This window comes from Cetorhinus maximus, chromosome 8 (assembly GCF_964194155.1).
Source record: "Cetorhinus maximus chromosome 8, sCetMax3.hap1.1, whole genome shotgun sequence".
In the NCBI taxonomy this organism is placed as follows: domain Eukaryota; kingdom Metazoa; phylum Chordata; class Chondrichthyes; order Lamniformes; family Cetorhinidae; genus Cetorhinus; species Cetorhinus maximus.
In genome coordinates, this window is record NC_135886.1 from 12,550,049 (window position 1) to 12,577,839 (window position 27,791).

Here is a 27,791-nt window from a genome sequence, read left to right on the forward strand (position 1 = left end):
AAATCTAATATAAAATGAAAGTCGCTGTAGTCCCAGAGGACCATAGGCTGCTCTCTCATTAGAGAGAGACAACTGGTGGTGATTTTAACCTGAGGCAAGGGGTGGGGTTGAGAAGGATGACCTCGGCCGGTGCAGGAATTGTACCCCCGCTGTTGACATCACTCTGCATCACAAAGCAGCCATCCAGCCAACTGAGCTAACTGGCCCCCTTAAATCTAATAAGGAATTTAGGAGAAACCTCTTTACCCAGAACAGTTAGAATGTAAACAGGATGCCATATTGATGTTGAGAGGAATAGCATTTAAGGGGAAGCTAGATGAGGGAAAAGGGATAGAGAATGTTGATAGGATCAGATGACATAGGGGAGAAGGAGACTCAAGTGAAGCACAAACACTGGCATGAACCTGTTGGGCCAAATTGCATATTTTCTGTATTGTAAACTTGATGCAAATCTACATACCCCTTGTACAGATTGAGCAGTCAGGGCTAAGCCTTTAACCTAGGCGTCAAGCCACTAAGCTAGGATCTAAAAACACATCTCTCATTACAACAGCAGGAAGAATTTTGTATTAAAACAGGTGCTATCTTTGAAAAATGAGGAAGCAGCAGATAACACTAGGAAACAGAATGGTGACCAACAAATAGCTGTTCTTGGAATCACCTATCAATGCAACTGATTCACATCAACGTTACAAATCACAGCCTTGTTTTATGCCGCATAACACTTTTACTGTTACACATCCAGGTTCAACTGGATTATCTCTGCACTTGTGAAAAATCCTTGCGATAGATAATTGTTAAAATTGGGGATGAATTGAAATGTTTCAAATGCCATTTTATTTTAATATTTGTTCTTAGGATGTTAGTAATAATGGCAGGGCAATATTCATCAACCATCCCAGAGTTACCCTGAAGGACAAGCAGCAAATCCATTTGAGGTGGCATAGATTTGTATGGTGCACTTTTGTTGCTGGCTGAAGAGACCAATCCATGACAGACAGATTCTGCCACAAGTGCCACATATGAGGTGGTTATCAGGTGTTGGTGTGATTTGTTGTTTTTGGCATTGGTGCCTGTTTTCAAGACATTGTCGCCACTGATCGTCATGGCGGCGCACGCAGGCGCACAGGTTTAGCCGCTATTTCCCTCACATCCTAATTCACACTATTACCCTCTCTGGGATTCTCAAAGGGAGGAGGTGGTGTAGTGCTATTGTCACTAGACTGGTAATCCAGAGACCCAGGGTAACGCTCTGAGGGCCTGGGTTCAAATCCTACCATGGCAGATGGTGGAAATTAAATGTCTAATGATGACTATGAAACCATTGTAAAAACCCACTAATGTTCCTTTAGGGAAGGAAATCTGCCATCCTTACCTGGTCTGGCCTACATGTAACTCCAGACCCACAGCAATGTGGTTGACTCCTAAAAACCCTCTGAACAAGGGCAATTAGGGATGGGCAATAACTTCTGGCCCAGCCAGTGACACCCACATCCCATGAACAAATAACCCCCTCCCTTTAAAACAGGTCTCCTCTTTTTGATCATAATTTCAGTCCTATTACAGCTCAGCATCCAATCTTCCTTTGTTCATCTTTTTGGTATGTAATAGAAATGTAAGTAACTCTGTATAGAATAACAATTAAAGGATGGAATCTAATTGAGGGCTCAGACGGGTTTATATGGACAGAATAATGGAAAGTGAACCTTTGAATCAAATGTGTAAATAACCTTCCTTAATAAATGATCCTGCATGGCAACTGCCCTTCGTGTGAAATATGGAATTGTGGATTCTGGACATGTCATGTAAAGGGTAACGGATGCCTGGCAGCAAGGGTTGGAGCAATAATTCAACTGAGGGCTTCAGAGGACATCATAACCGGCAGAGTTGACATCCAAATAATTTTCAACATTCTCCAAATCTTGAGAATCAATGACTTTCTGTTACAAAGCATGACATCGTATGTTAAGACATCCAATGGATGATAATCCCTGACTTCAGCAGTTCTTTCCTATTCAATCATTTTTTCCCCCCATTACTCTGTATCGCTCGTTAAGCATTAGAAAGTGAAGTGTGAAAAGTACACAGTTGAGGGAGCAATGTGGATGGGAATGGTCGCTATATTAAAGGCACTACATCAATACATGTTATTGCTGTCACAACTTGACAGCATGCAGCATTGTCAACAGTGCTACAACAATACAGGAAAATATAGGTACCTTACAAGACTCTGAACTATCCAGGGAATTCAGATGAGGTCAGGAACTGCGAAAGTGAGCTCCAGTTATTTATAGCTAGCATCTGAAGGCCAGGAATGTGTAACGGCCTTGAACTGGCTACAAGCCATTTAAACTGCATAGACAACGCAGGCGTTCTGAAACTTAGGAATGGTTTCTCTACTTTATATTCCTGTGCTAATTCTGCCAGGATCCCTCTTAGATGACGCTCTCAATAGTAATCTGTATGAAACCAGTGGCAGACATTACAATGAATGATAGGTAGAGAAAGGTTTACTGTCCCCATCTTTTAAAGCATGAATTACAATACTGCAACAGGGGTAGGGACAATTCAGTACCTCAAGCCTTTTCTACCATTCAATTAGATCATGGCTCCATTCACCGTCTCAGCTCTATACCCCTTGATATACTTACCAACCTAAAAGGCATCTCCCTCAGTTTTGAAAGCTTCAACTACGCCCCCAAATCAGCATCAACAGCTTTTTCTGGGAGGGTTGGAGCAAGATTTCTACTACTCATTGTGTGGAAAAAGTGCTTCCTGCTTTTACTCCTGAATTGCTCTAATTTTATTATAATCCCCTCATTCTTGATTTCCCTAGAGGTAACAGATTTTCTCTGCATCTACCCTGTTAAATCCTTGTTAAATACTTCAATCAGAACACCCTTCAATGTTCTATACTCAAGGGAATACAAGCCAAATGTGCGCAACTTGTCATCATAATTTAACCCTGTAAGCCAACTTGAAGACAAATGCGTTGGTGCTACTGTCTATAACACTTCTGTAAGTCTATACTTTTATTAGTGAATCTCCCATGGTGCTTCTTCAGTTAAGTTAGAGGCTATGTTGCTTTGTACTGGCAAGTACTATTATACCGTGTAAAACACAATGTTTCATTCCACTATTAAATTGCAGGTGTATGTTCCTTTTAGTCTTTCTAGCCTTACTGATGACAAATACACTGTACCTGTGTTCAACGAAGAGACTACAGGTATCATGAGCCGGATTTTCAAAGTGGGGTCAGGAACCCAACACCCAGATGAATTCCGGATGCCAAGCCTGTGCCTCGACAGTGTCGCTGAAAACCAAACGTCCTTACTGGCCAGGGCTCAGCTTCCAATTAGAGGTGTCGAGCGCCTCCAGAAGGTGAGAGCTGCCTGCCTGGCACCACAGCAAAGGCAGATGGCAGCCATGTTGGAGACTGCAGCTGTCTTGCCAATTAAGCAGACAGTTCCTCAGAGGGCCAGCAGTGTTAATGGGGCTAGAAGGGGCCATGAAAGAAAAATTAAAGTCCAGCTCTTGCAGTGATGCAAGAACACAAGAAACAGAGGCAGTAAACCATGTGACCCATCGAGCCTGCTCTGCCGTTCAACACGATCATGACTAATCCCCAACGTCAACTCCAATTTCCTATTCACTCCCCATATACCTTGATTCCCTGAGACACCAAAAATCTGTCTAGTCCAACTTAAATGTATTTACCTCAAGTTGTATATACCTTAAGATGTATTCAACGATGGAGCATCCACAACCCTCTGGGGTTGAGAATTCCAAAGATTCACAACCTTTTGAGTGAAGTAACTTCTCCTCATCTCAGTCCTAAATGATCAGCCCCTTAACCTAAGGCTGTGCCCCCATGTTTTAGATTCCCCGACCAGCGGAAACAATCTCTCAGCGTCTACCCTATTAATCCCCTTCAGAATTTTGTAGGTTTCAAAGAGATCGCCTCTTATTCTTCTCAACTCCAGAGAATATAAGCCCAATTTACTCAGTCTCACATCATCAGACAACTCCCTCATCCCAGGGACCAATTGAGTGAACCTTCACATTTTAAAAAATCCATTCACGGGATGTGGGCTTCACTGGCACGGCCAGCATTTATTGCCCATCCCTAGTTGCCCTCGAGAAGGTGGTGGTGAGCAGCCTTCTTGAACCGTCCATGTGGTATAGGTACACTCACAGTGCTGTTAGGGAGTTCTAGGATTTTGACCCAGTGACAATGAAGAAATGATGATATATTTCCAAGTCAGGATGGTGAGTGACTTGGAGGGGAACTTCCAGGTGGTGGTGTTCCCATCTGTCTATGACTCATGTCCTTCTAAATAGTAGTGGTCATGGGTTTTGAAGGTCCTGTCAAAGGAGGCTTGGTGAATTCCTGAAGTGCATTTTGTAGATGGTACACACTGCTGCTAGCCCCCAGGATGTTGACAGTGGAGGATTCAGTGATGGCAATGCCATTGAATGTCAAGTGGTGATGGTTAGACTCTCTTGTTGGAGATGGTCATTGCCTGGCACTTGTGTGACTCAAATGTTACTTGCCACTTGTCAGCCAAAGCCTGGATATTATCCAGGGGATGCCACATTTGGACATGGACTACTTCAGTATCTGATGAGTTGCGAATGGTGCTGAACATTGTGCAATCATCAGCAAAGATCCCCACTTCTGACCTTATGATGGAAGGAAGGGCATTGATGAAACAGCTGAAGATGGTTGGGCCAAGGGCACTACCCTGAGGAACTCCTGGTGCTGAGATGACTGACCTCCAACAATCACAACCACCTTCTTTTGTGCTAGGTATGACTCCAACCAGTGGAGAGTTTTCCCCGGTTCCCACTGACTGCAGTTTTGCTAGGGCTCCTTGATGCCACACTCAATCAAATGCGGCCTTGAAGTCACCCTCTCCTCACCTCGGGAGTTCAGCTCTTTTGTCCATTTTTGAACCGCCTCCAATGCAAGTACACCCTTTCTTAAATGTGGAGACCAAAACTCCATGCACACAGCATTCCAGATGTGGTCTCACCAAAACCATGTACAATTGTAGCAAGATTTCTTTATTCCTGCACTCCATGGTCAACATGCCATTTGCCTTCCTAGCATGCGTCTGCATACTAACTTTGCATTCCTTGAAGGAGGACATTACGTCTCTTTGAACATCAACGCTTTTGGGTTTCACACCTTTTAAAAAATATTCTGCTTTTCTATTCTTAATACCAAAGCACATAACTTCACACTTCCCTACATTGTACTCCCTGCCATCTTGTTGCCCACTCATTTAAACTGTTTATATCTCTTTGCAGCTTCTCTGTGCCCTCCCCACCTGGCAGTTAAGGGTAGTTTAAGAGTCAACCACATTGCTGTAAATCTGGGGTCACATGTAGGCCAAATCAGATAAGGATGGCAGATTTCCTTCCCTAAAAGATATTAGCAAACCAGACAGGTTTTTACAACAATCGATGATAGTTTAATGGTTGCCATTACATATCATGAGCTAAAGACTAGCTTTAAACTGCAGATTTATTAATTGAGTTAAATTCCACCAGCTACACCAGCCTGGGCCTCTGGATTACTATTCCGGCGACATGACAACTACATCACCGTCTCCCCGGAATTTCCAGGATCTAATCAAATACATTGTTTCTGGGCAGATATCTCAGAATTATTTCCAAATTTTTTCACTGTTAATGAGAACTACCCTCTCCCACAAAGCCACAGACGATCTTCCTATATTCCATGATACATCACGCTTTATTTGATGTAACGTTTCAGGTGTACCTATACTGTTGCAATTGTCATACTCTTTAGCGTTTTCACCTCCAGTGAGTCTGCAGAGCATTTCACCCTGTCTCATCACACTTAGATAGTTTTTATAGAGTGAAAATAATAACTGGTTCAAATATCATTAAGACAAACCACAAACCACTACTTCTAAGTGAACCATGCTGATCAGATCAAATATCACTTCCATTTATTAAACAAGTACCAATCAGTAAACAGTACAAAATTAACCAAACACAGATGTTCATTTCTAGAGGGAAGAATTAAAGAGCAAAGAAGTTATGTTAAATTTGGATAGAACCTTGGTTACATCACACTTAGAGTGCAGAGAACAGTTCTGGCCTTCACAAAAATATAAGATAGATATAGAGGCACTGGAGAAGAGGCAAAGATGATCTACTAGAATGTACCAGGACTGAGAGATTATGTCTTTCAGGAAAGACTGGATAGTCTAGGGCTCTTTTTTCTAGAAAAGAGATTGAAGGGGTGACCCAACAAATGTCTTGAAGATTATGAAAGGATTTTTAAAAATTCTTTCAAGGGATGTGGGCTTCACTGGCTAGGCTGGCATTTACTGCCCATCCCTAATTAACCTTGAGAAGGTGGTGGTGAGCTGCCTTCTTGAACCGCTGCAGTCCATGTGGTGTAGGTACACCCACAGTGCTATTAGGGAGGGAGTTCCAGGATTTTGACCCAGCAACAGTGAAGGAATGGCAATAAAAGTCAGGATGGTGAGTGGCTTGGATGGGAACTTCCAGGTGGTGGTGTTCCCATGTATCTGTTGCCCTTTTCCTTCTAGATAGTAGTGGTTGTGGGTTTGGAAGGTACTGTCTAAGGAGCCTTGGTGAGTTTCTGATTTGATAGGGTAGATGTGGAGCTGATGTTCCCAATTGCAGATCAGACCAGAATTAGGGGCAAAAAATATCAAATAGTCACTAATAAATCAAATAAAGAATTCAGGATAACTTCTTTACTCAGAGTTGTGAGAATGTGGAATGCGCTACCACAGGGAGTAGTTGAGGTGAATAGTATAGGTACATTTAGAAGGAAGCAAGATAAACACCTGAGGGAGAAAGGAATAACATGATATGCTGATAGGGTGCAGCTCCAATTCCAAAACGCAGATTTTGAGTAGCCGCAACTGGGGACACTTCCGGCATGTGTTTGCCCTGGGCAGTGGAAGTGTCCCTGACTCCCACATCGCACAGGAGGTGCATTCCATGTGGCCAAGCTGCCATGCCATACCCTTAAATTTTTCCCTTAACTTCTCCTTCCTCTAGTTTAGAGGATATTAGAAACAGTAGAAATGCTCACCAGGTCCTACTTACCAAGACCGCCACTTTTCTTTCCGAGGAAAGGTAGAAAATGAAAGGATCACCTCCCTTCCTCTTCACTGAACTCCCTCACTCACCAAACTCCAACTTAAGCATTCAAATGCAGCCTAAAGCAGCACTCCAGTGCAGACCAAATAAAATTCCCTAGCTGCCGTGGTGGGTTTTGAACTCTTATCTGTGGATCATTAGTCCAGGCCTCTGGCTTAGTAATCTAGTAACCACTATGTTACCATGGTCATTGTCACATTGTTGTTCCTGGAAGCTTATTGGGCAAAATTTTGCTGCAGTGTATCCTATATTACAATATTAGACTGGATTTTATGTGCCCCCGCCAGGCGCATTTTCGGCAAGGGGGGCACATAAAATCGGGAGGGTGGCAATTCCACCACCTTCCTGCCCAGCCCCGAGCTCACTCGCATAACACGGTAGGTGGGCGGGTGCCGAAATCAGCAGCCCGACTGCCATATTTAAATAAATAATCATGGGTCAATTGAGCCCGAAACAAGCCAACTGATAACATGCTGCCCACGCCATAATAGGGCTGGCATGGGCAGTCAGGCAAGAGTAGGTAGGGCGCTTTTGTTAAAACCTTTTAACAGGGTGGGAAGGAACAGGATGGTACAATCTTCAAGGGCTGCCCCGTGGTGCATCAGGGGGGCAATCGCATTCCCCCACTTTCTTCCTACCTGCCCAGTCTCCCTACCACCACCACCACCACCTCCCACCTCCCTAAGCTGCCCAAACCTCCCCCTCCCAAAACCCCGGACTTACCTTACTCCAGGATCCTTTGGCCTTCTTCTTGGGACTGGTTGCAGTCCCGAAGCGCCCATTAATAAGACCTTGGTGCTGCCATGACTGTTGGAGTTGCCGGTCAATCCAATTAGCCGGCAACTGCCATGGGCAGGACTCACACTGTCAGGCAATTTATCCTGTCCACAGTGCGTTATGGCTGCTCGATGGGCTTGCGTGAAGCTAATCTGCGTAACAGCAACTTTCTTTCCGGCACACCCCCAATATGCAGACTAATTATTTCATTTCAATAGTACTAAATTGATTTCACACCGCTTTGGGCATCCAGAGGTGTACAAATTGCATTATACATTCAGGACTCTCTTTTTTCAGAGAAAAATCTTACACAGGGCCATGTGTAACCATCAAATCATTTACATTCCTCAGTTGTCTGCTCCTCTTACAATCAATAATGTTATCTCTAGGCTCAGTTGGTAGCATTAACACCACAATCAGAAGTGTATTCAAGTTTCACTCCAGAGATTCAAGCTTTTTTTAAATTCATTCTTGGGATGTGGGCATCACTGGCTATGCCAGCATTTACTACCAATCCCTAATTGCTCTTCAGGTGGTGGTGAGCTGCCTTCTCAAACCGCTGCAGTCCATGGGGTGTAGGTACACCCACAGTGCTGTTGGGGAGAGAGTTCCAGGGTTTTGACCAGCGACAGTGAAGGAACATGATACAGTTCCAAGTCAGGATGGTGAGTGGCATGGAGGGGAACTTGTAGGTGGTGGTGTTCCTATCTGTCTGCTGCTCTTGTCCTTCCAGATGGTAGTGGTTTGGAAGGTGCCGCCTAAGGAGGCTTGGTGCACTGCATCTTGTAGATGGTACACGCTGCTGCTACTGTGCGTCGGTGGTGGAGGGAGTGAATGTTCATGGGTGGAGTGCCAATCAAGTGGGCTACTTTGTCCTGGATGGTGTCAAGGTTCTTGAGTGTTGTTGGAGACAAGCGGAGAGTATTCCATCACACTCCTGACTTGTCTTGTAGATGATGGACAGACGTTGGGGTTCAGGAGGTGGGACACTTGCCGCAGGATTCCTAGCCTCTAGCCTGCTCTTGTAGTCACAGTATTTATATGGCTAGTCCAGTTCAGTTTCTGGTCAATGGCAATTCCCAAAATGTTGTTAGTGGAGCATTCAGTGATGGTAATGCCATTAAATGTCAAGGGGCAATGGTTAGATTCTCTCTTGTTGGAGTTGGTCATTACCTGGCACTTGTGTGGCATGAATGTTACTTGTCACTTGTCAGCCCAAGCCTGGATATTGTTAAGGTCTTGCTGCATTTGGACATGGACTGCTTCAGTAGCTGAGGAGTTGCGAATGGTGCTGAACATTGTGCAATCATCAGCGAACATCCCCACTTCTGACCTTACAATGAAAAGGTCATTTTTGAAACAGCTGAAGATGGCTGGGCCGAGGACACTGCCCTGAGGAACTCCTGCAGTGATGTCAAGGCTGACACTTCAGTGAACGATGTACTGTCAGTTTCTGTTTTGGAGGAGATATTACACCGAGGCCCCGGTTTCCCTCTCAAATTGGTATGCAAGATCCATGGCACAAGTTTGCCAATATTTATCCCTCAACCAACATCACTTCGAACAGATGAGCTGGTCATTATCTAATTGCTGTTGGGTCTTGTTGTGCACAAATTGGCTGTTCTGTTTCCGACAATACAATAGTGACTACACTTCAAAAGTAGTTAATGCAAGGTTCTGTATCATTTTTCAAAAATTCATTCTTGGGGTGTGGGCATCGCCAGTATTTATTGCCCATCCCTAATTGCCCTTGTTCAGAGGGCATTTAAGAGTCAACCGCATTGCTGTGGGTCTGAAGTCAGAGGCCAGACCAGGTAAGGACAGACGATTCCCTTCCCTAAAAGGACATTAGTGAATCAGATGGGTTTTTACAACAATTGACAATGGTTTCATAGTCATCATTAGACTTTTAATTCCAGATTTTTATTGAATTCAAATTCCACCATCTGTCGTGGCGGGATTCAAACCCAGGTCCCCAGAGCATTATCCTGGATTTCTAAGATAAAAGCAAAAAACCGTGGATGCTGGATCACTAGTCCAGCGACAATACCACTACTCCATTGCCTCCCTGTCATATATATGAAATCTCGGCAAACCTCATGTTCTCTCCTCTGTCCATTTTTGACGTTGTTCTGCTCTGCAAGCTTTACCTCGTCATTTGAACTTTTCCAAAAACAGGTTATTTTATTTTAAAAAGCTCTAGTCTCAAACAAGCGCAACATTGTACTCATACAGCTTTCAGGGCAGCAAGCAGCACAGCAGAGTTATGAATGCAAATATGCAACCACGCCACGTAAAGCGTTATTAGGACAGAGGAGCAATTGCTTGGTCACAGACATAGGTTTTAAGGAGCATCTTAAACGATGAGAGATAGGTTGAATTGCAGAGAGGTTCTGGGAAGGCAATTCCAGAACTTCGAACCTAGACAGCTGAGGCAAGGTACTGATGGAGAAGTGATGGAAATGAGGGGTGTGCAAGAGGCCAGAATTGGAGGAGCGCAGAGATCCTCGCACAATCATTTAGGGCTGGAGCTGGTTGCAGCAAGAGGGAGGAACGTGGTACTTACTTGTCTGATACAGCTCGTGCTTTCAACAATGCAGCTGTGTAGCATATCGTTGCTGATTTTGGCAAGCTGATATCTGCAAACAAAAGACAAGTAGATTAGGGTAAAAATCAAGGTGCCCAGACGTCCAGGTTTTGCTGGTACAGTTGCATTTTTCATTAAAAGGCCCGGTGCCCCGACAATTTCCTAAAAATGGTTCAAATGTCCCAGCTTTCACCTCCTTTTTTGGCACCAAAGGCTCCATTGCTGATGACACCTTCTAAACCATCTACAGAATAGGGTTTCCAACTCTGGCTGCACATATTCAGGAGATATCATCACATGACCTCCCATCGTTAACTGTCCCTCCCTTGGACTCCTGCCATTGGTCACCCAACATGTCAATCATCACAGAGCCCCAGCTTTCTAACGGCTTTTCAATGTTTTTCTGTTTGGGCTTTTGAAAATCTGTTCACCCTAGTAAAATTCCAAATGAATGCTCAGCACAAAAATTCTCAGCTTCATCGCAACCAAACCACCCCCAAGCAGATTTATGCTATAACTCACACTAAGGTATCCATTACTCGACATATAAGCCATCTGAGCCCCCTAGCAGAGTAGGCTTCCACTTAAAAGTCACTTCCAGGTATCTCTGTTTTGTAATTTTTTTCTCTGACATTTTGTTATACTGTACATTCCACAATTAAACCTTTTTTTTTTTAAAACAAGCGCAGTTTTGAAAGGTTTTTTTGTTATGGTGCTCCTCAAATCCAAGGACAAATATCTTTATTTTTACTGCACTATATGAAGCTATTTTGTTCCTAGCAAAAAATATCTTGGAAATGCACGCAAAGGAATTAGCTTCATACAGTAATGTTCCAATCCACAGAATCAAATACCACAATGGCACTGTCAGCATCTGAAAAACGGGCCAACATAAACTAACAATACACAACAGCGACTATCCAGTGTGACATTTATCTAGTGGGGGGAGGGACTCAACTGAATAACACTTGAGAGATGTTAAAAGAGGATTAAACAAGGCACAATTGTTGGAAAAATTATTGTATGCAACACAATGTGTTCCCTGAAATTCTAAGTGTAAATAAAATTAACATTTTGGAAAAGATGTTGTTAAAAATGAACTGAAACTTGCAACAGCCTTCAGGTTTGGAGGTAAGAGACAGAAAGTGGAGATTAAGAGAACGTTGATTGATTGGTAACAAGTGGTACTCTCCAGAGATCTGAACTGGAACCTCAGCTTTTCACCATACGTATTAATAACTTGGATGAAGGAACAGAAAGTTATATATTCAACTTTGTAGATGACACAAAGGTAGGAGGCACAGTAAGTTGTACAGATGCAGGAGGTTATAAAGTGACATAGACTTAAGCGAGTGTGCAAAAACTATGGCAGACAGAGTTTAGTGTGAGAAAGTGTTAAAAGTATGGGCACAGGACATCTTTGCAAGTGATTGGGTCTCCAGCATATCGAGGGATTTGCAGTCACTGGGGAAAAAATCTGTTTCAATTTTCTGTAATATCTGTAGGTTGGAGCTTCCAGAGCATGTTCCAATAATCCAACACAAAAGAGAATATAATTACAGTAAAAATCACACCTTAAGGGATGAACAACCCATTCGATGGTAGAAACAGACATGACCCTTGTGGAAACAAAATGCGGTCTTGTAATTATAGTCTTATTATCCAGGACACTAACCATCATATTTGGCCAAGACCACCTGTACATCAGCATAAGCCTGTAACTCCAGAAGAGCTTCTAATAAATTTTCGTGTATATTCAGCATACTAAGCAGCGGAAACTCTTTCATCAACTGCAAAAGAAAGAAAAGACACTCGGTTTATACATTTTATTGATCATTATTTAACGCAAGGTCATGAAAATACGCAACCAAAACTTATGTTGTTTAACCCTATTTCTACATTCACGTTATTTAATTCTGTATTGAACAACAATCTTTAGAGTTCTAAAAATCTCAAAACCACTGAAAGTAAAGTCTGACAGAGAGGATCACAGGTCACTGACAAAACTTTCCCTCATTTTCCTTCCATGCAAGGGGCACATGAGATGAAAACAGAATCCAAGCAGTCTTAATCAAACCCACACAAAAACTCCATAAACGGCCAAAGAATTACCCAAAAGAATTACAATTATAAATTAACTGTTTTGTGCTCCTAGTACAATTATGGTCAGGCAGCTTAACATCTGTCATTGGGAAAATGTTGGAGTCCATTATAAAGAATGTAATAGCAGAGCATTTAGAAATGCACTACCTAATCAAGCAGAGTCAGCATCGCTTCATGCAGGGAAAATCATGCCTGACAAATTTATTAGAATTCTTTGAGGAGGTAACAAGCAGGATACATAAAGGGAAACCAGTAGATGTAATATGTTTGGATCTCTAGAAGGCGTTCGATAAAGTGACACACATAAGGCTACTTAATAAGATAAGAGCCCATGGTGTTGGCGGTAGTATATTAGCATGGAGAGAGGACTGGCTAACTAATAGACGACAGAGAGTTGGGATACAGGGGGCATTTTCAGGATGGCAACCTGTAACTAGTGGAGTGCCACAGGGATCAGTGCTGGAGCCACAACTATTTACAATATATGTTAATGACTTGGATGAAGGAAATGAATGTACTATCGCCAAGTTTGGAGATGACACAAAAATAGGTGGAAAGGCAAGTGGCGAGGATGTCACAAAGAGTAAACAGAGGGATATAGACAGGTTAAGTGAGTGGGCAAAAATGTGGCAGATGGAATATAATGTGGGAAAATATGAGATTATGCACATTGGCAGGAAGAATAGAGGAGCTGAATATTATTTAAATGGAGAAAGACTGAAGAAAGTTGCAGCACAGAGGGATTTGGGAGTCCTCGTGCATGAATCACAAAAAGCTAGCATACAGGTTCAGCGGGTAATAGGGAAAGCAAATGGAATGTTGACCTTTATTTCAAAGGGAATGGAGTATAAAAATAGGGAAGTCTTGCTAAAACTATGCAAGGCACTAGTTAGACCACACCTTAAATACTGTGAACAGTTTTGGTCCCTTTATCTAAGGAAAGATATACTGGCATTGGAGGCAGTCCAGAGAAGGTTCACTAGGTTGATCCAGGGTATGGAGGGATTTTCTTTTGAGGAGAGGTTGAGTAGGTTGGACCTGTGCTCCTTGGAGTTTAGAAGAATGAGAGGTGACCTTATTGAAACATAAGATTCTGAGGGAGCTTGACAGGGTAGATGCTGAGAGGTTGTTTCCCCTTGTGGGAGAGTCTAGGACCAGAGGGCATAATCTCAGAGTAAGGGGTCACCCATTTAAGACAGAGATGAGGAGGAATTTCTTCTCTCAGAGGGTAGTCAATCTGTGGAATTCTTTACCACAGAGGGCTGTAGAGGCTGGGTCATTAAATATATTCAGGGCTGAGATAGACAGATTTTTAATCAGTAAGGGAATCAAGGGTTATGGGGAAAAGGCAGGAAAGTGGAGTTGAGGATTATCAGATCAGCCATGCTCTCACTGAATGGCAGGGCAGACTCGATGGGCCGAATGGCCTGCTCCTGCTCCTTTGTCTTATGGTAATTACTGTTTGTTTTAACTTGGAAAGATATTAAGGCAACACCAATTTATAGATAAATTCCAGAGTGCTAATTTCCAAACATATGATGTGATGTTGAAGTTATTGTAACATGTCGGACTGGTGAAATATTTATACAGTGCCTTTCACATCTTCAGGGCATCCCACAGTGCTTTACAGCCAATGAAAGACCACTAACTGTTACTGTCCACTGTTATAATGTAGGAACCTTGCTTGCCAATTTGTACATTGCCAAGCTCCCACAAACAACGATAGGATAATGACTAGATAACTCATTTTAGAGTTGGTGGTTGATCGATATGCATTGGCCCAGGATGCCTGGGAGAACTCCTCTGTCCTTCTTTGAAACAGTGCCATTGGATCTTTTATGTGCACCTGAAGGAGCAGACAGATCTCCAGTTTAACATCCTATCCAAAAGGCAGCACCTCTGACAGTGCAGCATTCCCTCAGTAGTGCAGTGGGGGTGTCAGCCTAAATTCTACGCTCAAGTCTCTGGATGCAGGCAAATTCAAAAACCAATGTGTACACACCAAGTTCCACACACGACGAATGAGATAAATTGCCAATTAATCTCTTTTTATGGTGTTAGTCGAGGGATAAATGTCAGCTATGGCGTCAGAACAATTCCTGCTCTACTTCTAATAATGCCATGGGACCATTTAAGTGGCGAGCTGGAGGACAGGGCTTTTGACTCTACTGAAGGACAGCATGAATGCAGCACTTCCTCAGCCTGTGCAAGTCTTAAATCCATGACCTTCAACTCAGAAACAACAGTGTAACCAACTGAGATAAACTGACATTAGTTAAGTAGAATTTAGAGTATGGTTAATGGTTATAGGTGGCAGGAAATAAGCCCAAGTGTGAAGATGAAGCATTTTCCCCAGTTCCAGCTGGGGAAGTTCACCTGTTGTCCTGTTACTCACGTCTCTCATTAGTTTTACTGCTTCTCGTATTCTTCCCAGTTTTCTTGCACACATTGCAAGCCTTCGTTTGATATAAACTAATACATTTGTGTCTCGCCCTGCCAAAAGAAAATGGATTAAGCTGAAATTCAAACCATCCTCAAGAGGATAGGTGTTAGTAGATTAATGTCAGGTGCTCACATGAAAAATCAACTTCAGCATTCAGGATGTAATAACTGAACAACATTTTAAAATTCTCATCCTTGTTTTCAAATTCCTCCATGACCTTCCCCTACCTATCTCTGCAACCTCCTCCAGCCCTCAGATCTCTGTGCTCGTCCAATTCTGGAATATTGCACACCCCAATTTCCATCATTCCACCACTGGCAGCCGTGACTTCAGTTGGCTGGGCCCCTAGCTCTGGAATTCTCTCCCTAACCTTTCTTCACTTCTCTCTCTCCACTTTTAAGACAGTACTTTGAAGACCAGTCACTGCTGCTGTGTTGGCAAACTCAGCAGCCAAACTGCGTACAGCAAGCTCCCTCAAGTAGCAGTGAGATAAATGAACTTATAATCTGTTTTTTGGAGTCTAGATTGAGGAATAAACATTTGCCAGGGCACCTTCAAAACCGTGCAATAGGATATTTTACATGGCGAAAGAGCACATGGGGTCTTGGTTTAACATCTTATTCTGAAGACAATAACCTCAACAGTGTTGCACTGGAAGTGCCAGGTTGGATTATATGCTCTGTCTCTGGAGTGGAATTTAAAACCACAATCTTCTGACTCAGTCAAGCCTACTACCACTGATCCAAGACTGAAACTACTGTATGGGAACAGACAAAGCAATGAAGTAGGTCAATTTGGTCTTGTATTTTGTTTGTGTAAGTCTGGCAAGGAACGACAGTTTATGCTCCATGGCTTTATACTTTCCCTCAGTCTTTAATGGATTCAAGGCAAGATTTTAATGTTTGTAGATCACCTGTTCTTTTAAAATTTTAATATGTCTCTGACCAAACGTCACCTCTCCTCTCCTCTCAAACACAGCCTTCTGGTAACTTGCCCAAGTGATCATTTCTCATACACAAGCCCAGATAATGAATGGCTGCAGGCTGTTCAACATTGGAAGCATCACAGCCAAGGTCAATCATGTGCTCACCTGTCATAAGCTAGGGTCACTGAACAGCAACCAGGAGCAGGAACACTGGTGGACTTCCCGCCCCCCCACCATCATCCCTCCCCTTCCCAACATCAGGTGAAATAGCTCCAGGCAGCCACATGGCATGACAAGGGATGCTTCTATCCAAGCCAAGCTGATAAAAGATCATTGTTAAAACTAAAAACATAAGAGAAATACTATATAGCACCCTTCACAAACTCAAAGTGATTTTCAGCCAATGAAATTCTTTTGAACTGCAGTCACTGTTGTGATGCAGGGAACATGGCAGCCAATTTGCCCCACAAACTGCAATGTCATGACCACCAGACAATTAACTTCTTAAATGAGTCAGTTGAAGGATAAATATTGTCCAAGGCAGTGGACAGAATTCCCCTGCTCTTTTTCTAAATGGTGCTCTGGGGATTACATGTAACACAATTGTATTTAAGCACCTCAGAGTGCAACATGACTTATGTAGAAAATTTGAATATCAGTGCACTTTGTGATGGCCATTTTGAAATGTTTTGTAAAGTTCTTTTAGATATTTTATGAATAAAGTATATTTTTGCAAAAAAAAAATCTCCACCCGAGAGAGTAGATAGGGCTTCGATTTAACCTGAAAACTGATGAAAGATATCCCCTAAAACTGTAACCTGACTTTCACATACAGCTATATGTTTCCACCTTTTACCTCTTGTCCAATAAGACATATTGTATTTCTTTAATAAATGGTGACTCCTATAAGATGACTCCCACAAGCTTGTTATTAAAAGGCTGCAACACGCACAGTTTTTCCTTAATGCTTTAACACAATATTCATGTCACAGTTGGGCAACTTACTGTGTTGTGCTTCCTGCTGTGTGCTGTGGTGCTGAAGCTGCTGGCTTCTTCTGTAACATACCTCTCCTGCTTTCAGCGCCTGTTTAAATAGTTTCTCAGCTTCAAGAATTGTGGTGGTCTCCTCCTCAGCTAGAAGAACATATGCCGTAGCACACCTAGGGTTGCAAAGAAAGCCAGATGTTAGGGTTTACTGTGCACCAAAGTAGCATTTACTCCAGTTGGCAAGCTGTAGCAGGCAAGTACCTCAGCTCATGAGGTTAGTACACTGCTACTTTTTTCCGCTTTTAACTATTCTATCTGTGTAACTGACCTGTGCTGGAATTGGGTGAGAAAGAGGTGACTGCAGACACCACGCTGTTTCCCTGTGTTGTTCTGCAGAATATCAGAGGAGGGATTTAAGGTGCAATCCAAAGTCAAACTCCTATTAATAGTCCCTCCGTCAGTTTGATCAGCTTTCCAAATCCCACCCCCTATCACTTAGGACCATAGTTGTTTTCCTGAAGAAACAAAGCAACCTTTCACTGGATTCATAACATGATACAGCTCAAGAGGCAGCTATTCGGCCCATCACGTCTGTGCTGGCTCTTTGAAAGATCTGTCCGACTAATTCCACTCCCCTCCATGCTCTTTTTCCAATGCCTTGCAAATTTTTCCCCCTCATGTCTTTACTGAATTCCATTTACAAAGTTATTACCGAATCTGCTTCCATTAACCCCAATTACTCCTCACCTGCTAAATCTCAGACCTCTAAAATAAAAATTAACCTACCATGATAGCCAATGCACAGTTCACCTCTTGTACACAGTTTTAGGTAAGTGAAAATAAGGAGCACGACACCGTGTCTTACAACATAGATTTTCTGGTCCGGAAATGCTAAGGCACTTAAATGCAATACTTTAACAGCAAGCTTCAGAAGAGAGACAAAAACATTGACGTCCCCAAGGCCACTAAGCTTTTACTAAAAAAATACATTCATGGCCTGTGAGCTCCTTAAGGTGGTGGTGGTGAGCCATTTTCTTGAACCATGTGGTGAAGGTGCTGTTAGGGACACAGTTGCAGGATTTTTACCCAATAACAATGAAGGAATGGTGAATATATTTCTGAGTCAGGATGGTTGTGACTTTAGAGGGGAACTTGCAGGTGGTGGTGCAAATGCGCTCCTGGTTCCTTTACATGCTAGAGGCCACAGGTTTGGTGCTTATGAAGCAGCCTTGGCAATTTGTGGCCATGCATCTTGTAGATACACTGCAGCCACGTTATGCCAGAGATAGAGGAAGCGTATGTTAAAGTTTATAGGGAGTTTGCCTTAAAGTCCCACAAATAACTAATGTTAAGGCAATTGGCACTCCTCATCATGAAACATTCCTTTAATCCAGATCTGATAGTAATCCCATGTCCTTAAACACAAGGAGAATTTTAGATTTTATCAATGAGTAGATCTCAGTATTGCACATGAAAGTTTTTCCAACTAAATACTGCAGATTGCTAGTAATTGCAATTTAAATACCAATGTCACCCCCACTGCTGACTCAAACCTGTCCTTTTCAATTACGCACAATAAACCACACTCATTTCACTCTGAAAGAGACAAGCCCTGGACACTGAATCAGTTCAAGCGCCCGTTAATGACAAGCATGGGACCAGATGAGTTGCTCTTGCAGATAACCAGCACAGACACGATAGGCCAAATGGCTTCCTTAGCTATTATAACCATTCCCTGTTTCCTTATTAAATTTAGTGAATTCATGATATTGTAGTCCTCAAGCCCTCACAAATCAAAGCATATTTTTTTTAACCTCCCCCTCGTTTGTCCTAAATCTCTCCCTTCCTCTCCTGAAGGCAAATTCTTGCTGAATTACATTGGATGGATGCTCCCAATCTTCTCTGCTCCTTCACCAAAATGCCTTCTTCCATGTGTCAGCATTGACAGTGAATGCTGGCGTTGATCTAGCTGAGTGGGACATTGGCCTACTTTCCAGCAGCAGGCACTGGTTAATGATCTGGAATAAAAAGCTTGACTGATTCTTCCCACATCCATCCACCCGACCATCCTAAGCAAGAAGCAAACAAGACCAACTTTAACACCTCTACTGAGATCATCTATCTCAATGGTGACCAAGGATGAAGGCCTGTGTAAGTTAGAACCATGGGGTGTATTTAAATTTAAATTTCTACGCCATAAAGGGAAGGTATGGATTAAGCAGCTACACTCAATAAGCGTTATAGAGGCATATGGCACAGAAGGAGGATACTCAGCCCATCATGCCTGTGCTGGCTCTCTGAAAGAGCTACCTATGTATCCCATTCCCCTGCTCTCTCCCATAGCCCTGTAAATCTTTCCTTTGAATCATCTTAAAAACATCCAACTTGGAAACATGTCACAGCAAAGCCAGTAATAAAGTAAGATAATGTAATCAAGAAATCAATACACTTTCATGCTTTAACACCTAGGAACTAAATATACTCTGCATTATTTTTAGCACCCCATTCAACACATTCATGTTAAAACTCTTTTGTACAACAGATAAACACAGGAGATCAAGCATTAGAAAAGTCCAAAAGACACAAATGGTCAACCAATGAGCGTGTCAGAAACCTTCAGACTGATGTAGAGGACAGTGGAGCGAGTGCGAGATCGTTACACAGAATCTCAATCTGCAGTACAGAACATACTCATTGTTTAATTCTAAAGCTTGATACGCTGCCTTCATTCTAGCTTGAGCGTTCCTCTCCCGCCAGGCTTTCTGCATCACTGTTAAGAGAATAAAAAAGAAATAAAAGTGTAAGTGACAGCAGGTGTTTATATCTGACATACACCAGTACAGCAGCAGAAATGTTGTTCAGAATTTTATTCAAGCCCACATTTAGCAAGGAGCCCATTAAACTTCTCCAGCTATAAAGAACGGCAGATGTGTTATAACATGAACATGTGCTGTCCAACAGACTCGAGTGTAATGTGAACGTTAAATGCAGCAATAAAAATTTGTGCTGTTGTGCCAAAGCCTTCTGCGTTCCAACAAACATGGTGCTAGGTCAAGGTTTAAGTCCACAATTCTGCAGGTGGTACTGTAAAAATCTCAACTGAAATGACATAGGTCAGGTGCCAGTCTAATGCTTCCTCATATGGAAGCATGGCAGAGGTAGAAACAGAATCAAAATGTGCCAGCTCTCTGGTCAGTCCTATTGGCTCTTTCAGTTGCTAAAAGCACTGCCTAGTGCAGTAATAAGCCTTTTAAACCAGGATGCTCCCAAATTCAATTCCTAGTTTGTGCTGAATCTGTTGTTAACCTCAGTGAGACAGCAGGACAGCTACTACACGTTGGCTTAGTGTCCCATGGACTTCAGAGAGGACAAACAGAATCTGGTTGGGCTGTCGCTTGATTTTGAATTCTTTACGGTGCTGCACATTGATGCATCAAGACCATGTTTGGTCTTCAGGTGAAGCTGGTTAGAAGGTGGGTGAAAATTTGGCCACAATGTTCACACATAATTGAGCAACTATTTTAATGCCAAACATTGATTATTTACTTTTTCTATTTTCATTTGTATTCCTGTGTCCACACTAATGATACATAGTGCCTCAATATATTAGCCATGCTGGAATTACACATTCCTTGTCAGTGGAGGCCCTGCTAGTGGCTCCACTGGCAGGAAGGTATAATTACATCATGACACACTGACAAACAGTTTCCATTATAAGTGTAGACATAGGAATTTATAATAAAGTTAACAGGATGTGCATGCAAATACAAGCTTTTAAATACATGTAAACAACTCATTAATTTTAGTTCTGTTTTCCTTCTTCAATGACTTGGGTGACTACCCCTACAACCCTCCCAAAACTCTGCTCTCCTCCATTTCTGGCCTCTTGAGCGTTCTGTAGTTCCTTCATCCCACCATTAATGGCTGTATCTTTAGCATTCTAGGTCCTAAGCTCCAGAATTCCCTTCTTAAACCTCTCCTTCTCACTCTCCTCCTTTAAAACACTGTTTAAACCTAACTTCTTTGACCAAGCCAGTGGTCACCTGTCCTAATGTTTCCCTTTTTGGCTTGGTGTCAATTTCTGTTCAATTAAGCTCCTGCGAAGCACCCTGGGACATTTTATGATGTTATAAGGTGTTATATAAATGCAAGGTCTTATTGCTGTGTCTCTCCAATCTTTGTTCATAATTCAGACCCATGACATCTTGGATCGTTCTTGAGCCTCCAGGGCCTGAATCGCTCTCATTTCTTGGCAGCCCGAAGTGGATGCAGTATTCAATGTGTAATATGAGTGCAGCGTGGAGTTTGATTGGTACCTCCTCGGAATTATTTTCAACTGTTTTGTCTATCTATTCAATATTCTGCAGCCATGTTGATTGCAGCTCTTTTTGGACATGTTCAGCCTTAAGTTCACTAAGATTCCTAGCTCTAATTCAGTTTCAATCTTATTTCTTTCAATACCATTCATAGAATGAATGGGAGCCTATTTTTCTTTCCTATGTGTAGTACTTTATATTTGTCTGTATTGAATTTATGCTGTCATTATTCGTCCCACTTGCATATTTTGTCCAACTCGCTCTAATTTCTGAGCTGCCTCTTCCAATTCCACTGCCCTATCTAGTTTTGTACCATCTGCAAGTTGACCATCTTACATTGAGTCTCTGAATGCAGGTTGCTTATCTAAATCAGAAACAGGGGTCACACTCAGATCTTAAGCCCTGAGGCAGCCCCCTCGCTCTGGCATAACTCCTTTTACAAAGACGCCATGTTAGTACTCTTTCCTTTGAGTCAGATTATCATGGATTCAAGTGCATGGACCACATACTTCAGCACAAAATCTGGCTGATGCTTCCTGTATTGAGAGGGTACTGCAATGTTGGATGTGACATTAAACCAAGGTCCCGTCAATAAGGTATGGTCAGGTAAATGTAAAAAAAGAATTCCATGGCACTATTCAAAGAGAAGCAGGGGAGTTTCCCATTGTCCTGGGAATATTAATCTCTCAAACAACATCACTAAAATGGACTCTCTGATTATATATCACATTGCTGTTTTTGGTGCCTTGCTGTGTGAAAATTGGCAATTGCGTTTCCCAACATTACAACAGTAATTATGTTTCAAAAGTACTTCATTAGTTATAAATCGCTTTCAGATATTCTGAAAGATGTTATATCAATGCAAATTCTTTCTTTCTTTGCTCTTTACTGATGCATATAATGATCAAAATATGCCCATATACATGTTGACTGCAGCTCTGGTTGGACATGTTTAATGTCATCCAGTCATGAATGGCGGCGGACAATTCAACAACTCACTGGAGGAGCAGACTCCACAAATATTGCTATCCTCAATGATGGATGAGCCCGGCACATCAGTTCAAAAGATAAGGCTGAAGCATTCACAACAATCTTCAGCCAGAAGTTCCAAGTGGATGATCCATCTCGTCTTCCTCCGGAATTCCCCAGCATCACAGATGCTAGTCTTCAGCCAATTCAATTCATTCTACGAGATATCAAGAACCAGCTGAAGGCACTGGATATGGCAAAGGCTATGAACCCTGACAATATTCCGGCTATAGCACTGAAGACTTGTACTCCAGAACTTGCCGCGCCCCTAGCCAAGCTGTTCCAGTACAGCTACAACACTGGCTTCTATCCAGCAATGTGGAAAATTGACCAAGTACTTCCAGTACACAAAAAGCAGGACAAACCCAACCTGGCCAATTACTGCCCCTTCAGTCTAGTCTCGATCATCAGTAAAGAGGTGGTAGGGGTCATCAACAGTGCTATCAAGCAGCACTTGCTTAGCAATAACCCGCTCACTGTTGCTCAGTTTGAGTTCTGCCAGGATCACTGAGCTTCTGACCTCATTACAGCCTTGGTCCAAACATGGACAAAAGAGCTGAAATCCAGTGAGTGACTACCCTTGACATCAAGGCAGCATTTGACCAAGTATGGCATCAAGGAGCCCTAGCAAAGCTGGAGTCAATGGGAATCAGGGGTAAACTCTCCACTGGTTGGAGTCATACCTAGCACAAAGGAAGATGGTTGTGGTCGTTAGAGGTCAATCATCTCAGTTCCAGGACATCACTGCAGGAGTTCCTCAGGGTAGTGTCCTTGGCCCAGCCATCTTCAGCTGCTTCATCAATGACCTTCTTTCCATCATAGGGTCAGAAATGGGGATGTTCGCTGATGATTGCACAATGTTCAGCACCATTCGCAACTCCTCAGATACTGAAGCAGTCCATGCCCAAATGCAGCAAGACCTGGACAATATCCAGGCTTGGCCCAAGAAGTGGCAACTAACATTCATGCCACACAAGTGCCAGGCAATGACCATCTTCAACAAGAGAGAAACTAACCATTGCCACTTGATCTTCAATGGCATTACCATTGCTGAATCCACCACTATCAACATTCTGGGGGTTACCATTGACCAGAAACTGGACTAGCCATATAAAGACTGGTTACAAGAACAGGTCAGAGGCTAGGAATCCTGCAGCGAGTAACTCACCTTTTGATTCCCCAAAGCCTGTCCACCATCTACAAGGCACAAGTCAGGAGTGTGATAGAACACTCTTTCCACTTGCCTGGATTTGAGTGCAGCTCCAACAACACTCAAGAAGCTTGACAACATCCAGAACAAAGCAATTGATTGGCACCACATCCATAAACATTCACTCCCTCCATCACTGACGTACAGTGGCAGCAGTATGTACCATCTACAAGATGCACTGCAGAAACTACCAAGGCTCCTTAGGCAGCACCTTCCAAACCTACAACCACTCCAATCTAGAAGGACAAGGGCAGCAGATACATGGGAACACCACCACCTGGAAGTACCCCTCCAAGCCACTCACCATCCTGACTTGGAAATATGTCACCTTTCTTTCACTGTTGCTGGGTCAAAGTCCTGGAACTCCCTCCCTAATAGCACTGTGGGCGCACCTATGCCACAGGGACTGCAGCGGTTCAACAAGGCAGCTCACCACCACCTTCTCAAGGGCAATTAGGGATGGGCAATAAATGCCAGCCTAGCCGATGCCCGCACCCCGTAAACAAATAATAAACAAACTACATATAATACCTGAAATCACATGCAATGTAATAGGATTAGTGCACACTGGTCATTTTAGCTGCTCTACTGGGTAGGACAAAGGGCTTAAACTGCAATATGCCTTCATATAAGAAAAACACACTGGGCCTGAGAACTCAAGCTAATTTAATAACTTCCACATAGCAAGGTCTGATTTCAACTGGGCAATTATGAGACCCCTGTGACAAATCCAGTTGTGGTGAAGGGTAATATCCCAAGACATTCTCCTTTCTTTACAGATGCTGCCCAACTTTGAGTATTTCCTGTATTTTCTGTTTTCCAACATGGCAAGGCTCAGTGTCCCCTCAGGTCTCACATACAGATGTGAAATGAGAGACGATAAAAAATAAGTCTATCATGAACACAAACAGTATGAAAACAAGGATAGAAAATTCAGGCAAATAACTACAAATGGAAGTGCAGGTGTACTCCAGTCACAAATATAGCCCATGTGACATCTAGCCTCTAGCGGAATAGCTATTTTCAAGAAAACACAAATTTTGTTTCTTTCTAGTTTTCTCCCCATCTCCCCTGAATTGACCCACTGCAAATGGTGCATTGTTTCGTGAGGCCAGGGATGCCTTCTTCATGTGAGCACACAGGTAATGAGCATCAGCAGGCTCTTGCACAAGGAAGGCATCACTGCCAAACTTAACTCTGCCCTCTCCGCTACAGTTCACACATTCGAGTTTACAAGCAGGAATCACTGGAAAGTGATCAGAAGCAGTAATAAATCTTGGTTCATTCTCAACTCCCTGACCCAGGGGTCACGGAGGCCTCATGCAGCACACAGTCACTAATGCAACAGACATCAGAAACTAAATAACTTCTTGCACGGTTTGTGTTGTACGAGGTGAAATGACAATTTTCTCAGCTGACAGGTCAGTTGATGGTCTAATCTACTATTTAATAAAGTGGGGTCCTCACTGTATAATGGAAAAAGGCTCAGTGAACACAATTCCAGAAGACAGACAGGCTGAAATGTACTGTGCAGAAAACAGGGATTAAAAGCTAAAGATGTAAATGATATGAATGTCAAATAAACAGTCAAAAAAGGGGTGTAAATTTCACTTCACCTCGTAAAGTGGATGAACTAAACTTCAAGTTAAACTGGAAAAAGAGCAGCATAAAGCCCACATATTTCCCTCAGGGTGAACAAGTGATCTGGTTTGACACATTATCTCCCAAATAGTGATAACTAACACCATGCTCCTGGTTAGAACGTGGGATGAAAAACAATACTTAAGTAATAAAGAACTGGGCCAAACCCTTCAAATTTTCATCTGGCAGTTTCAGTAAAACTTAAATACACTCAGTCATAAGGCTTCAGTGAACTGAGTGTAATTGCAATGGGGATGTTAACAAAAGAATGCAATAACAAGTTAATCCAACAGGAACCAAGGCTGGTAATTACATACCTGAAAGCCTCGGTTACCTCCATAAAAGTGCCTGTTCATTGTAATACCCCTAAGAGTACTTTTATACTGTAGCTATCTGAGATCAGCAGTCATAGAATCTGACTCGCAATCAAGTTCTCATGCGACAAGCATGCCTGCACAGGTGTGCAGAGCTAGTCTTGCATCCATTAAGCTTTCAGAGACTTTAAAATACCCAAGCTCAAAATTCTGATATAATTGCCTCTTCAATGACGCGCCCCAGCTAATTGTTTCTTTCTTGAAGAAAATACGCTTTGTTAAACCACAAAGAAAAAATGTTTCACCATGGCAGTATAAATGCACCCAAAATTCCCAACAGGTTTCCCTACCACTCAACCTATGGACTCACCAGCATCTGCGGGTCTGGAATGATCAGTGTCGCATGTGAAAAACGTTTGATGATCCTGTGCTGACAGGTTCATGTCGTAATATGTCAGGGGCTCTCTCCCTGTGACCCATGTGTACCTTCAGAAAAGGCAAAACGCAGAATTATTAAACAACCTCTGACACTGATTGAGCTATAGTCAGAAAAGTTATGCCCGGGTTGTCACTTACGAATCTGAGTGAAGCCCAGTGATGTTAGAATACTCCTTTTGTTCAGAAGAAACAACACAAGTATACAAAAAAACTGTCCTGCTTTCTGTGGGCACACCCCAAATTTTACCAAGCGGTTAGTAACAGAAAATTAAGAGTGACTCTTTTCAGTGAGCTACAGGTCTACATAATAATTAATGTTTTCTGTACATCCAAGTATTGATGCGTGATCCATATTTATGTAAGAGAACTGTCAAAGTAGTACAGTTACCCCACACCCTCCCACCCTCAATCACTCACGAAATAGGCTTGGGGGTATGGGTTGGTGCGATGAGAACTGGAGCAAGACCTGAGGCATAGTGGCGCCCGAACATGGGTGCCCGGTGAGGGGAGGGCTGAGAGCTGGGGGTACGGGGAGTGGGGGACCGGGGGAAAGCAGCCGGGCCAGACCACCGGCAGCTGAAGGAAAGTTGGGGGGGGGTGGGGGGCGGGTGACGGAGCAGCAGCGAGAGGAAAGCACAGTGAACATGAGCTCCAAAGTCTGTCTCTCTCTATCTTCAAATACTCGCAGTTACCAGTATACGTTATACGCTGCTTCTCTCCCGTGTTTGATACTGATAGGCTATCAGCAGCAAATGCAGGAGAGAAACAGGCTGCGTTTGGAGGAGCAGGCCCCTGGAGAAGTCTTCAAACACACTAAGCTGTCTTACCGGTATTTTCAACAATCATTCCAGGGGCCACATGGAGGGGCTTTGTGGGTTGGACAAGCCTGATTTACCCAGTCCCCACCAAAAAGTCCCAGGGCAGGTACAGCATGGGTTAAATATGGAGTAAAGCATCCTCTGCCCCATCGAACACTCCCAGGGCAGGCATAGCACCAGTTAGTTACAGGGTAAAGCTCCCTCTACACTGTCCTATCAAACACTCCTAGTGCAGGTGACATTTTTCATGTTTTGGGATTAGTTACAGAAGCATTGAACAATTTTTAATTCATGGTTTGACTGGTTTTGTAGGAGTGTAGGCTGACAGTTGATCTGGTCAAAGCTCTTAACAGTGCAACGTATGGAATTTGTACGAACAGTAGAAGGCTCACCTTCAAGTCTTCATTGAGTCTCTTAGGGCAGAATTTAATACCCTCTCCTGTGGCAAGTTTAGTGGCAAAAGAGCATTTAATCATTTGGGAGGGTGGCAGGTTGGGACCCCATCGCCTTCCCACCTCGGTCTCAATTAAGTCCCTGGTGGGAAGGCTCATGGACTGCCTTCCTGCCCCTCACCTGACGAACCCCCTCCATCATCCACCAGTGGCCCAGGTCCCTCAGCAATAGCCTGGAACTCAGCTGCCACCGCCTCCGCAGTGGCATTGCCAAGCAATGAAGAACTGCCAGGCAGACTCGGCAGGGGGTGGGACTTCCACCCCCTGGGTCCTTGATTTAGGGGAAGGTGCACGGCTGCCCAGTTAAGTGCCTGATTGGCATTTAATGTGACTGGCCTTCCCGGAAAGAGCTCCAGCCAGACCCCCATCGCCTACATTAAATCCCACCCATATACCCTTGCAGTATTTGCATCAGGCTTGGTGCTCTGTGGGAATTTACATTTATGTCACCTTGTACTGTTGAATTACTGTGCTACAGAAACTCCCTCCTCATGCACAAACGCTTCCCTCAAGTAGTAGTGCAACTATTCTTTCATGGGATGCGGGCATCGCTGGCTAGGCCAGGATTTGTTGTCCAT

The 27,791-nt window shown here is 43.1% G+C and overlaps 1 protein-coding gene across 5 annotated transcripts in view; it reads right to left on the reverse strand.

Moving 5' to 3' along the window:
- The window catches only part of LOC144683435 (suppressor of tumorigenicity 7 protein homolog), a 153,937-nt gene that overhangs the window by 54,339 nt on the left and 71,807 nt on the right, over nucleotides 1-27,791 (reverse strand). For all 5 annotated transcript variants that reach the window (XM_078546444.1, XM_078546440.1, XM_078546441.1 and 2 more), the window contains exons 5-10: nucleotides 25,876-25,991; nucleotides 19,687-19,765; nucleotides 17,014-17,168; nucleotides 15,036-15,133; nucleotides 12,213-12,327; nucleotides 10,517-10,589 (exon numbers count right to left, since the gene is read on the reverse strand). In XM_078546444.1, coding sequence (XP_078402570.1) covers nucleotides 10,517-10,589; nucleotides 12,213-12,327; nucleotides 15,036-15,133; nucleotides 17,014-17,168; nucleotides 19,687-19,765; nucleotides 25,876-25,991 — 636 coding nt within the window. The remainder of the gene's footprint in view (nucleotides 1-10,516; nucleotides 10,590-12,212; nucleotides 12,328-15,035; nucleotides 15,134-17,013; nucleotides 17,169-19,686; nucleotides 19,766-25,875; nucleotides 25,992-27,791) is intronic.